This window comes from Bactrocera oleae, chromosome 2, assembly GCF_042242935.1.
Source record: "Bactrocera oleae isolate idBacOlea1 chromosome 2, idBacOlea1, whole genome shotgun sequence".
NCBI lineage: Eukaryota > Metazoa > Arthropoda > Insecta > Diptera > Tephritidae > Bactrocera > Bactrocera oleae.
This window is the reverse complement of record NC_091536.1, coordinates 54,246,542-54,261,220: the sequence shown is the minus strand read 5'-3', so window position 1 is coordinate 54,261,220 and position 14,679 is coordinate 54,246,542. Positions and strand designations below refer to the sequence as shown.

The 14,679-nt window shown below is 31.8% G+C and overlaps 2 protein-coding genes across 3 annotated transcripts in view; one reads left to right on the top strand and one right to left on the bottom strand.

Annotated features, from left to right (window-relative positions):
• The window catches only part of LOC106620046 (uncharacterized), a 47,278-nt gene extending 39,112 nt beyond the window's left edge, over positions 1-8,166 (bottom strand). Inside the window, exons 1-2 of one of the 2 annotated variants that reach the window (XM_036357911.2) lie at positions 7,559-8,166; positions 2,096-2,329 (exon numbers count right to left, since the gene is read on the bottom strand). In XM_036357911.2, the coding sequence (XP_036213804.1) occupies positions 2,096-2,150 (55 nt within the window). In that variant the 5' untranslated portion in view covers positions 2,151-2,329; positions 7,559-8,166. Of the gene's footprint in view, positions 1-2,095; positions 3,140-7,558 lie in introns of those variants that run through there. The other variant, XM_014238431.3, reaches the window with a different exon arrangement.
• qin overlaps positions 1-14,679 on the top strand; it is a 180,142-nt gene that overhangs the window by 142,738 nt on the left and 22,725 nt on the right. The window lies entirely within an intron of this gene.

Below are 14,679 nucleotides of genomic sequence, written 5' to 3'. Positions count from 1 at the left end.
TTTTAATAAACTTTAGCCTTTGTTGCACGTTTTTTTTTCAACATAAGCACATGTTTGTTTGGCTTTGGGTCTTGAGATTTTCCTTCGTAAGCACTTTGCGGATAGTTGATGGGTGGATTTTTCTTAACACATCGAATTATCCTTTCTCACACCTAATAAAGATAAAATCCAAGCTCTAATTAATTGATAACAAACCTGAAAATATTAGTAAAAATATTTTCGTTATTTTAAAACGACATATTAAATCGCAAAACAACACAGAATGGCTTTTTACGATATATATGCAAATTATTTTCATTTTTCCAACGGAATTTGTTAATATACATCAAATAAATAATGAGTGATAAAAGATTCTGTTAACTGGCAGCATTTTCATGGCTCCCTAGAAATGTATTACAGTTTTTTTTTATGCATCCCTGTCCTTATTATTTCTCACATATGGAACTGTACTATATATTCAATGTACCTTGCAATATACCAATAACGTCACATACTACTAATAATTATTATACTTCGTACATTTAGTGTTAATAATTTCGTTTTAATATAAGGTATTATACGCATTGTACAATTATAGATAATACAATACGATTAAGATTAACACATTTTATTTTACAATATTATTTATGCATTGTATTTGACATGTTGTTTAAGCCAAAAAATATAAAAAGTAATGCTAAACCTACATTTTTATATGTAAATACATGGTTTTTCTCCGAGTTTAGAGTTCTGTGTTCTTTCTGATATTTGGAACTTAAAATAGTTCTACGCTTTTATCCGAAATATTTTCCGTTTGATTGTATATCACTTACCTTATTATAAAGGTCTTCTTCGCAAATTTTAGGTACAATATTCAAATAGAGTTTTAAATTTAAAAATTCACATTATTGTATTATTCCTATATATTGCTCTAGGGTTTCCTTTATTTTAATGCTTTTGATTTGAGAATAAATTTGTTACCGAATATTAAAAATTGTAAAAATTATCTTTTCCGATCTAAGGTTGGACTCTTGAAGTCGTCTTAGCTTAAATATATCAAATATTTAGTTAGATCCTTAAATGTACAACAATAATAAATTTTCGTTTTAACTAGACAATAATTTGTTAAAATGCATTTACAATACTAAAAAATTAATAAATTCTTTTTTTATTTAAATGGGGGAAAAAATTACAAATCGTCACTTCTTAACATTAATATTTAGAGCCCACTTTATCAGATTTTTATACTCTTCAACATGTTGCTACACAGTATCAACTAAAAATAATGGAGTTAGATGTGACGATGTATGATCAGGATGACGAGACGAGTTGAATTCCGAGTGACTGTCTGTCTTTCCGTTCGTGCAAGCGAAGAATTGAGTAGAAATTTAGATATTTTAATAAAACTTGGTACACATGTTCCTTGGCACCAAAGGAGGTACAAGTCTGTTATTTAGTACAACAATTTGCATTATGGAAAAAATATTTAAAAAGTGGGAGTGATCCCTCTTGATAAGTTTAATGTACATATTTCCTAAACCATTCAAACTGGAATAACCATCCTATGAGTGAATTCGGATTATAACCCCGCTCACTCTCCATATAACAGTTTTGTTAAAAAATACTACAAAGTCCCATATTTAGGTGAAAATCCATATTTCGGAACCTACCCGACCAATTTCAAACACATTCGGTAAGTAATATTATCCTGACATTTCTACATCACAGTGGAAAAATGGGCGAAATCAGACAAAAACCAGGGCCTACTTCCACTCTAGATATTGCGAAATTTTTACCGTAAATATCGGTCAACTGTCAGATATATTTATTATTAAAATTCGAAAAGAATTTTCCCCAGGTTTGATCCTTGCAAGTTGCAAGAGTATGAAATTTTCGGTTACACCTGAAGTTAGCCGGACGATATTTTAGCGATACGTAAGGAAAGAAAATTAAAATTTGTTTTTGGCTACCCTAGCCTAAATTCTTAAGAAGCCTGTCTAGAAGCGAAAAATATTATCCAAAAATGTCGTTTCTAAATTTTAATTATTCAAAATAACAATATTTGTTTTATATAAATTTGTATTCTATATATATATATATACTATGTTTAACCCACCTGTGATGAGCAGATATCCGAAGAGGATCAATAGTATCGCCGTTGCTTTGTACATTTTAACTGCACTAGTTTGTGAAACGCCTTCAAAACAAATGCCAGTAAAGCCGAATTCCACAAAAATGCGTACGATAAATAATGGTGTAAATAAAATGAATCGACCGCAAATGGAGCACAAAAGTCAAATCAATCCAATGCAATAAATCAAACGTCAATTAAACGTATCTCCGTATGTATCTGTGTGAAGAAAGCCAGAGAATTGGGTTAATGTGTCACAATTACGAGTGACAAATTCAAGTAGACACTGGAGTGAACACAATGAGTGATCAAATTAAAAGAGCAGCAAGCCATAACAACAATACGTGAACAACTTGAAAGTTATGTAATACTCGGGTTGTGGTCGTCGTTGTTGTGGCCAGGCGTCGTGATATCTCGTTGCTGTTGATATTGCAATTTTTTGTTGTCACAGCAGTCACATGGAGTGAGTGTTGTCGACTTGTGTTGTTGCGGTAGGACAATTCCACAAATTCACATGGGTGCACACACACACACACATACGTACAAATATACGTGCGAGAAAACCACATATAGATGTGGTAATTATTATTAAAAAATCACTACAACAAAAACAAACGTGATGACGAGGCGCGATATGAGAGGTGACGCGAATGTTGGTTGAGGTTGTTGCTGGCGTCGACGCAATTGTTGTAGTTGCTGCCGTCAATTACAGAAGCGTTGCGCATGCGCAGTAATTGCAATGAGAACAGGTTTCGGTATATTTCACTTGTTTGCTGTTCCACACATACTTGTATTGTTGTTGTTTATCTTGCGCTGTTTGTGCCTTGTAAAAATAAAAGTTGTGGGTAGCTATGTGTTTTTGCTTTTCTTATCTTTCAATGGGCGACAATTTTTACGATATTAATTTGAATTGTTTTTGGGTACTTTACTATAGTACGAATATATTTTGCTTTCGATTTTTGTTTTATTTTGTTTGAATTTAATAGTTATGATTTAATAATATTTATTTTATATTATATTTGTTGTTTTTTGTATTTCGTGTGTATTGAACACACGTTGTTCACTCATTAATGAAGAGTTTTTATTTGGAATCCACCAAATTTTATTTAATTAATAATAATTCTTATTAAAAAAAATTATAATTTTCTTATATTTTTAAATATGTCAAATTAATAAGTAAAATAAAAAAATGTTAATCTCTGCTTTAAAAGTTAGTACAATTGCAAAGCACTAACAATTATATTTGTAGCACCTAATATCTCTCTTGATGCTTTTAAAGTTTTTAACTGTTGTAAGTTATGTATAAATTAATATTTTGTTCATAATATATTTGATATCACCTCGAAACTTTACTACTAGTAGTTCCTGAATGTTATTTTCATTTAGCTAATTGTCAAAAGTATGATCTATTTTATTTATAGAATTTTATTTTTTTTTTAATTAAATAATTCTTGTATTATTTATCTACATTATTACTTCTAGTGTATATGGATAATCTAATTTATCTTTTGTTATTTTTATATTTTATTTTACGTTTTTTTGTTATCTAACATATTTTGTATTTTAATATTTTTTTCTATTTTTAAATCACTTCTGTTTGACATTTTCGACCTAAAACTATTTAAAATAGATGTAGAAAATTATCAAGATGATGTGGCAATTTGATTTCGCGATGTTTTTCTGTCCGTCCTTTGGCGAGGGAACGACAAGGAAATACAAAGAGACCCAGTCCCGTGCCCTAGCAACACGCTTTGTATTCTTGTTCATAGCAGTTCGGTACTACGCAATACGTATTCTATAACATTTAAAAGTAATTTTTAGCTATTTCTGTATGTATACACAGTTTTACTTTTTCAATATATCGTATATGTAGTTTTACCCACAAGTATTATTTAAAAAAAAAACAAAAAACACAAATTTAGTTTGTTAACAATAGTAGTGCCTACATATATTGGAGAAGGGAAAAGAGCAAATAATCCAGTCAAAAATGAAAATTGCATACAGTAAATCTTTTCCAGTGACTAATATTTGGATGCAAAGCCTTTATTTATTAATACGTCCTGTTAGATCCTGATTTCATAGGGATTTAAGCCCTCCTTCTTGACCCCTAGCCAAAGTTGTGTTCTACTATAAGTATTTAATATTCGGTTGTGCCCGCTTATATTCCGTTATCACTTGTTATATTATTCTTTTGTTTTTTAATTCCTTTTGTTAATTTTATACCCTGAATAGGGCATACTAAGTTTGACACGAAGTTTGTAACACCTAGAAGGAAAGTTCGCACACCCTCTAAAATATACATAATATATACATACATATATAATGATGTTAGAAATATCAAAATTTTGTATACGTCCTATTCTCCCCAAGAAGCTGTTCATTTATTAGAACCGTTAATATCGGACCATCATTGCATATAACTTCCTACAAATGGAACGATCAAAATCAAGTTATTGTGTGAAAAACTTTTTTATGGTATATTCAAGGTATCTTTGAAAGAAATTTGGCATAGAGGAAGGGTACAATTGTCCAAACATGTTTTTCAGATTGGACCACTTTAGCGTATAGTTGCTATACGAAATGACCGATCAAAATCAAAATAAAGATCTTCATAAGATATTTTTTTCTTTAATAATTAACTTTAATTCGTCTCGAAGATTGGTTATATCAAACAAGGTGGCTAGAAAGAACTAGCAAAGCGTTTTCCTTTGGACGCAAACCTTTGGCCGGTTTTCTTTTTTCAGATTTAGTAATGCTATTAATATAGTACATAGTTGCTATAAGAAATGTCCCAGTGAAGGGGTGCTTCGATGCAGCCGAAGTTTTTATTTTCTCTTATTGTAACTTATATAATTTCATATTTCGATTCATTGATTGTTTAAATTTTTTATAAATGTTTTATGTTAATATTTTTCTATGTTATATCTTTTAAATTTCATTTAATATTTTATTCATATTTTAATTTTTGCATTTTTATCATTGCATTCATTTTCACGCATATACATATGTATGTGTGTTTTGCAAATCGTTTAACACCCCTTGGCGTATCACTTTCAATGATACACCACAGAACGTAAAGGTAAGTGAGTAACGGTAAACTGTATCAAATTCCAATGGCTTGCTGCTAATTACCGGTGCATTTACGTATTTATTTGTGTCGTTTACATTTTTTTGTGGTATTTTACTTTGAGGTTTTCGTGATTTTCGAACTCTGTCAATCCGTTCAATAACATTGATCAGCAATAACTTTTGCTAATCTTATTGTTGTTCACAATACTCGGTTTATTTTACGCTAACGGTTTCAAATTTAAGCTGACCACAATAAACACACAAAAACACACTTTTACTTTGCTGATTGGCAATTTGCAGAAAAATCAGTTAAAGCATGTAACAGCTAGACAAATGCTAAAAACAACAACATGTACATCATGAATTGGCCTGGTTTGTTCCATTCCCGCAATGGTTAATACTTGTATTTGCTGCGCTCCCTTTCCGGTGTTTAATAGGGCGCGCATGGGCAAACACAATTCGTGCTTAAGCAGTTTGTTGGTGGAAAACTACTTTTTGTTATGTTATTAGCAAGATTTGTGTAAAATTTTGATACAATTTGTATTAACAGTTATAAATATTTTTGTTTTTGTTGTTTTAAAGCTTAGTTTACGAATGGATTTGTCTTTTCAGTGGAATAAGAAAACATAAAAACTAAAAAAACAAAAACAAAACATAAAATACAATATAAAATATTATAGAAATTTGAAAAAATAAAAGAAATAAATATTTGTTTGTTTGACAAATTTTTTTTTTATCGTTTTTAATTTTTATATTCGCTATATTTTATTTATTTATTTTTCAATGCTACTTATGCTGCTATTTAAATCCGCAAAAACATATTTAAAACAAGTAAGGAAGGGCTAAGTTCGGATGTAGCCGAACATTTTATACTCTCACAAAGTCAAATGGTATACTCGTTTTAGATTTCTTTGTGTATGTTGCCGCCTTGTTCTATGTTGACCGATATTTTCGGTAAAAAGTCAACTATAGGCACTGGGTGTCCACATATTCAGTACCTAGGGGCTTGAACAGTTTTGGTTTCATTTAGATAATTTTTGGTCACAAGGTGGCATACTTTAAACGCATTATTCAGGCAAAGTTTTACTCCGATACAATCATTCTTGCTTGATTTTTATAGTGGAAAATGAAAAAATCAGATGGAATTTAAAATGGTGTTATATGGGAAATAGGCGTGGTTGTAAGATGCTAAAAACATTTGTTCCCAGTGAATTTTGTTATTATAGTTTCAGTGGTATAGAAGATATGCACATTAAACTTATTAGGGGGCGGGACCACGCCCACTTTAAAACCAATTAAACTGCAGATGCCCCTCCCTAATGTGATCCTGTATTCCAAATAAGAGTCTTGTATCTTGTTGTGGAGCTTAGTTATGGCAATTTATTTGTTTTTGATTAATGGCGTTTTGTAGGCAGTGGTCCGATTACGCCCATCTGCAGCATCAACCGTCTCACGGTACCAAGAAACATGTGTACCAAGTTTCATTAAGATATCTCAATTTTTACTCAAGTTACAGCTTGCACAGACGGACAGACAGTCACCCGGATTTCAACTCGTCTCTTCATCCTGATCATTCATATATATATAACCCTATATCTAACTCGATTAGTTTTAGGTGATACAAACAACCGTTAGGTGAACAAAACTATTATACTCTGTAGTAACAAGTTGCGGGAGTATAAAATTTAATATTATTTTTGCATTTTATTTATTTTTTATTATAATTTAATTTAATTTTTGTTATATAATTTTGTTTTATTAGTATGTTTTTAATATGTTTTTTATTCTGGTTTTAATTTTTGGTTATATTTTAATTTTTATTTTCCTATTTACTCTCAAATATTTACGTAATTTGTTTAAGCGAGTAGTTAAAATATTGTTGCTTTGCACATTTGTTAGTTGGATCGTAAAATCGGCCAAGTGACCACATTCGAGCATCGCATTTATTGCGTGCCTCGGACTGTGTCGTTGGATTTAGCAGGGATTTTGCGGTTGCTTAATATTCGCGGATTTTGTCAGCACGATAACCAGACTTTAGACACATTTTACTAAAAGAAACATGCACAGGCGCATTTAACAAAGTGCATATTTCACGCATACTACGCATTTGTATTTTCTGCTTAAACTAACTAAAACGTCGTTGTTTGCATAATAAAAATATTTTAAAAAATATTTAGTTACTGTTGCAAGAAATTTTTATAACATTTTGTATGCTTTATATAAATTAGAAAAATGTTTATACTGTTTAATTCTTTAAATTTATTTATTATTATTATTTAATTCTTTCTTTACGATATTGATATTTTTTTAATTATAAAATATTTTTTGTCAATGTTTTTTTTTATTATAATTTTTTAATTTAAAAATATTGAATCTCACTTGTATAGAACATGTAAATAAATAATTTAGGCACACAGTATTCTTCAAACTGCTTTTCAGCACACTTAATGGTTTCTAGTCGAAACTTGTAAAACCCGCGCATTCAATTGCTTATTGTTTTTTTTTATTGTTTCCTGCACTCAAATACTAGTTGCAAAAGTCTCCGTTCACCGCTCAAATCCAATCGACTACCAAGCACGAACTGAACTCACCACTTGAAAATTTGCTGCGATTAACAATACACAGATTCACCAACTCTGTGCGGATGTTGCCACTTCACCAACATCACTACAAAAGCGCCAACACATTGCCAATAACAGCAGTAACCATGAGCCAAAGGCAACGGCGCAATAGTTACAGCAGCGGCAGCACCATCGGCCTCCGGTTGTGAGTCAGCCCGTTTAGATGAAGTACTACCCGAACTACTAGTGCCGCCGTTGTTGCTGCCTATTCATTGTTGCTTTGTGCCTACCGATCGCTGATCACTATTTATGTATTTGCGGCCTGCTGTTTTCGGCTTACTGCTTTTTCTGTCCGCTCCGCCGTCCGCCTCAAGCAATAAGAGAGTTTTTGGGCTGGTTTATGGGACCCTATCGGAGTTGTGATCGTGTTGAGCTGCAAAAAAACGCTATAAGTCAAATTTTCGTCTACAAAGTTTTCTTGCCCACTCTTATTCTTATTTTATTTATGTTTTTTTTATCTATTATTTATAACTCTTTCATTATGGCATTTGGCTGCTTGCTTGTTATGGTTTTTTCTTTGTTGTCGCTCTGGCCGTGCCTCCAAATTTGTTGCAAAGTACACTTACCACCATATATTTTAATTTGTAGTTTAATTCGGGGAATGACTTGAATTTTTCGCACATTTCACATACATCCATACACACATACACAATGACCGACAATCAAGAAATATTCATACAAACATTGAATTGGTGTAAATCCAAAATGTGCAGCTGTGTCCAACGCCAATATCTACACCACTTTCTGCTACTTAAAATAATCATACTTTAATCGATTCTCATTTGTGCCAGTAAACGCTTATACTTGTACAAATAGTTAAATCGCTTTATTAAATCCACTTTTTATATGCATATAAATATATTTAATATGCCGTTATTTTTCCACAACAATTTCGGTGGTTACTTAATATTAGTTATTGACCCCGCCTTCGCCTGGTGTATTACATGACCAATGTTTATACATATGTTCGAAATTTCTCTAACAAAAGAAAAACAAGCATTTTTCCAGGAGTATTAAAGAATATTAGAAGCATTTTATTTTTATTGGTATTATTGTGCTTGTGCTAAAAGAATTATACGCAATAAACGTAAAATTTTTATTAGTGCGTCGAAAAAGTAAATTTAGTTAGGTGAATAAATATTAGAAATATTTCTAATTAATTTCTATCTATAAAATAGATTTTATTAATACGAGGTCGGCTTGTAACGGCAACTACAAAATTTTCGGCCACAAAAAATACCGGAGTAGTAGCTTTGTTTGGACTGCTTGTGAACACGGGCATGTCTGAGTATCAGTCAGTGATTCAATTCTTGTATTTAAAAGAGAAATCGCGCAATTAAATTACAGAGCGCTTGAATGCTGTATACGATAACTTCTCCTCTTTCCACCAAAAAGCCTCCGCTATTCGCCAATTTTCCAAAATTTTGGTATAACTTTAATAGGCTAAGCAGGTCTTTTTAAATTTCTAGATTGATATTTATATAGTTATCTGACGGTTAGCATAACGATTTGATTGAATTAGTATTTTTTTAACAGTGGGCAACATCCCTATAAAAAAGTGTTTTATTTTTCATATTGTAACTAAGTGATGAATCAAAAAAATTGTATCCAGGTGTTTAATGCTTAAATAAAAAAAATACTAATTTTACTTTATTCCAAGTGATGGGCATTTAGGCATTACTCTCTCTATTCTCACCGGTTCTTAGCAAAGATCAAAAAATATTATTGCTTTTTGACTAACCTAGCTACACAAGTACCATATATATTAAACAAATAAAATATCTGTATATTTTACTTTTATCCATAGTATTTTACATTGACAAGCTCTTTCAAAATAGAAAGTAAACGAAATTAACCACAAAAAAGAGTTTGAAAGGTAAACGATGTCAAAGTATTTGTCTATGGTTCGTGTTGCTAAGGGCTTACACCACGCTGTAGTGTCGTAAAATCCATTTTCCAATGTACATTTTTTTCCGGGAAGAAATAAACATTGTGTTTAGAGAACTTTATTTTAGTAACTCCGGTATATAATGAAAAATCTATAAGTCGTTGTCCCTAACTTTAATACCCTTTACAAAAACAAAAGATTTCTTACAAAAACTTTGATCGTTCAGTTTGTATGGCAGCTTATGCTTTAGTGGTCCGATATTGTCGGTTCCGACAAATGGGCAGCTTATTGGGGGAAAAGGACGTGTGCAAAATTTCAGATCGATATCTCAAAAACTGAGGTACTCTCGCATATATACAGACAGACGGACAAGGTTAAATCAACTCGGCTCATCATACTGATCATTTATATACGAATATAAATTTTATGGAGTCGCCGACGTTTCTTTCTGAGTGTTACTCTGTTAGGGTATAATAAAAAATTTAAACACACACACAATCTTATAAGCCATTCATTTCATAGCAACCCTTTTTTCTATTACTTTTCCGTACATGGGACGGTACTCTCGAATCACCGTTGGCTGCAACACTATCGTTGACTGTGACGACGACAGGGGCAAAGACATCTACCCATCAAACACAAGGTCGTCGTGTATATATCACACATACCTACACACCGTGTGTATGGTTGCACATACAAAGTGTTGGAAGTGTCTATCATGCCGCAATGGCGAATAATAGACGGCTTCATGCAAGCTTATTGCACATAAAAAGATGCAAGTGGCACCCCACATACATACATACATATGAATATACATGATGTTCTATGGAGAGAATGTGACTGCGCACCATTCGGCCACTTTGTAGGCAAACTATCTTCTCAGGCCGTCAGACAGACGGAGTTGCGATCGCGATCGTGTGTCTGGCTTGTTTGCCTCTACTTCTACCCGAGTGTTGTTGCGTCGCCTACTTATTCATATATTTAAGTACAAACATTCATGTAATGAGGATGGCAACAAGACGCTTTCGCGAACGGCGCAAACCGCTTTTTGCTCTTTTTTGTGGGTAAAGTTCCTAAAAGCCAGTCAGTTACATATGTACATGTGTGTAGCAGTTAAAAGTTTAAGCAGCGAGCAAATCATTGGAGCGCTTGATTTATTGTTCTTCCAGCTGTTTAGAAACGCATTCCTACATACATATTTGCTGCGTTTTACAAGTTGTTACTACAATTGTTTATTTATTATTATTTTTTTTGTAATGTAAATAATACTATAAAGCATCTTGGCAACGATGTTAGTAGTCAGCTAAGCGCACAGCTGTTGTTTGAAAAGTGCAAATGAAAGGATTTCATATTCGTCTGTGCAAGGTGAGTTCAAACTTAGGCTGTGAGTCGAGCTCTGATATTAATCTTTGCATTATTATGTGTGTCATCGCTATATTTAATCATTTTAATTTATAAACAAGCATAGTTTATGCTTCTAATTAGTTTAATGGGCATATTCGGAGTTAATATGGTTCCAGCAAATTTATTCTATGCAAGTGACATTTGTTGTACAAACGTTCGTATTTCTATACTGTATACTGAAAATTGCTAAAAAAAAAAAAGGCTAGTGAAGTTGAACTGAACAGTTTTTAGTACAATTAAGTCATCATTAAACGCAGATACATACATAGGTACTCATCCACACACTCAAACCAATAATTCGACTGCTTTATTTTTTTGTGACACTTGCTTCAGAAATTAACTCTCACTTAGGTGCAAAAAAATTACACGCAACATTTGTCTGCAATTTATAACGTTTTAATGGATTGAGTTTAAAATATCTCGGAACATTCTTCCCAAGCCCTAGAAAGTTTACCGCTAGAAATGGTTAACTTAGTAAAGTTCTCCAATCTTTTAATCTGATAAGTGATAACCGGCGAACTAATTATTCATTTGTCATTTATTTTTAAGTATCGTTTGGATTTCCGAGCTTTTAAATTTTGCACATTTATAAGGTATTTTATGCATAATTACAAATAACACTAAAATTTACCAATAATTCTTGTTTCACATATTCGTTATAAATTTACAGTTTCTCCATAAGTATCTCTCACGTAGGTTTTGCTAAGGTTGGAGATGTAGTAGTGATCTTAATCTCGTTGGTGCCTCTATTTAGGGCAACATTACGTTTTGGAAAATCGATGTGTATGTATTGACTTATTATATATTATTCTCTGAATTGGCCCGATCTCTTGGGCAGAAAAAAATTATATTCTTACATATTTACACCACCGTTCCTCGCAGTTGGTATCAAATCATAAGGATTGAGGCTCCGGCTTTCCGGTCTTCTCCCATGTCAAATATTGTTCATCGATTCAATTAAGTTTTGGTAAATTCTTATCTGAACGATTGGTTATTTGTTCAGTAGTTGAGCGAACCGTGCTGTAGTGTTTTTTTATGATGAGGAAGCATTAAAATCCTGAACCCCAGCCAGTGTGAAATTTTAGTCTGAATTAAACCTCTTACTGTCATGTACCGATCCTCCAGGTACCACCTTCAAGTATTAAGTCGAGAAGATTTTAGGTTCTAACAGTTAGAATACTGTTCATAAGTTTTTAATGGTTTCAATGCATTCACTGATAAGTTGCATTTACTTGACCCCATCTTCCCCCGTCCAATGATTGTCACCAAACCCTTTCCATAAGGTCTAGACAGTTTGGTCTTCGCTGCTGTTTTCGAGCTCTTTGATTTTTTTTTTTTTTTTTACTACTGTATATACCAAATGTGTCCTTTAGGTAACGCCTTTCTTGTTCGTATTGGAACAACGTATCGTACCCTACAATGGGTCGCCAGCCAAATGTTCATTCATTAACTGACTAACATAAATTTGGCTATACTGGGTTAGAAAAAAATACTGAATAATTTCGAAGATCTTGTTTGATCTAAAAGTTATCCTGTCAATGTTCAGCAGGCTTGTTTGCCACTTTACTAGTCTTCTGATATTGGTCTATATTTTCTTATAAGCTGGGATCTGTTACTGTAAATTTTTATACTAATTTTATCTCAAGAGAAGTCGCTTTTCCAATCACTTATTAATGAGTTTTTAAATCCTGATTATTACCTGTTTAGTTGGAAAAAGATGAAAACAGGATGAAAACAGTTATGTTGTTTTATTATAAGTTAATATATATAACCTTAAAAAGGTATACAAAGAGTTATTATTCTAGATTTCTTTGTTTTCAGAAGCGATTTCGAAAAAAGCACTAGAGGCACTTTAATTTTTTTATACAAACGAAATAAAATTCATTTTTTATCTTAGGGGTTACATGGATTTCACCGCTTCAAAAACAAATGTTTTTTATTGTCTTCTTTAATTTTATAACATCTCTAGAATATTGTCCTAAATTCTCAATTCGATCCGAGTAATATTTTTGAAGATACAGCCTTAAAAAGTTGCGCGGTCGAGGTCAGCTATATAGTCACTTAAAATTTTAAACGCGTTTTTCTCGAAACTGTGTTTTCAAAGTCGGTTGTCAAGATTTCTCAAGAACTACTCAACCGATCTTAATGAAATTTTACACAGTCTTTGAGATATATACCTCTACTACGGTTTTCAACTCCACTCGGTTGAATTGAAGTTGAAGCAATTTAACTTCAGATCAACTCAACTCTTTTATGGTAATATTTTCAACTATAGTTGAAGTTTCATTGTTGCCAACCTAAAAAATGACGATTTAACAGATAATTAAACAGCTGAAAATTTTTAAAGGAAAAATCAAAACAATTTAATTTAGTTATTGCTAACGAAAGGGTGAATAATTTATAAAATTGGCATTAGTTTAAATTTATATTATGATGACAAAAAGTTGGCGCCAAAACGGATGTGCTGCGCATAAGAAAAAACCTTCGTGACCACTCAAATCCATTTAAATTTCTTAACACCAAGTAAGCCAAAGCTTTATTGATAATTAAATGGTTTTTAAATAATATTTTGTATTATTATATTTTTTTCGTTTAAATGAGGAATAATTTTGTTTTTTACTAAATGAGATGAAGGAACGTTACCACAAACTCTCCATTTCCTTTCCGCTAATTATTAAAAATGCATTTTAAATGATTTTTATAAATTTAAATATTATGAACACCATATTTGTGCGCTTTGGATAAAACACCAATGACTGAAGAGGAGCAAAACGCTTCAACACTTTAATTTTACTCAAAAAGTATATTCCTTGGAGTACTAGCACTACTTCCCATGGTCCCTTAATTTTATTTTAAGGTTTTCAAATTGTAGCTTGTCTCATCCAGTTTCCGGATTTTGCTCCACGAGCTCAACAAATCTGTTCACCTTTCTATGGATTTGTACATAATAACTGATTAAAATAATTTGAAATTAAAAATAAAATAGTTCTTTTTACCCATTGTCCATTTTCTATTCATATTTTTCCTAAATAAATTCATTAATGCTTAACTACAACTGCTTGTTAGCAGCTTAAATTTTTTGATACTCTAGTCAACCCCACTGGCCCAGAGTTAAAAACCGTAATACCAAAAAAAAGTTGATGTTTGACAACTAAGTCTTAATTAAAGCACGTATTTTCTTTTTTAATTTTCATGATCCTGTAAGAAGTTCTGCTGTAAACTTTTTTTCCGAGGAACTGTCGGAAACGACGTCGTAATAGACGAGTTTTGAATATTTTCCTTTGAAAATTTCACAAAAACTTGTAAAATATGTATCTTTGGAATAATAAATTTGAATAAAATATTTAATTTTTCATATGCAAAAAAAATTGTTGAAAATATGCCTATTTTTGCTTGACGAAATCCATGTAACCCCTTAAGTGTGGCTAGTCTTATTTTTTTACAATCGTTGTACTTAACGCAAAAATCCAATGCTTCCGTTTGAGGATTTCCACGCCTAACGCCGAAGCGAATATATTTATTTATTTGTATTAACAAATATGCTAAGTTGTTTTTTATAGAGAAAAATTAAAGCAATAACTCTCATA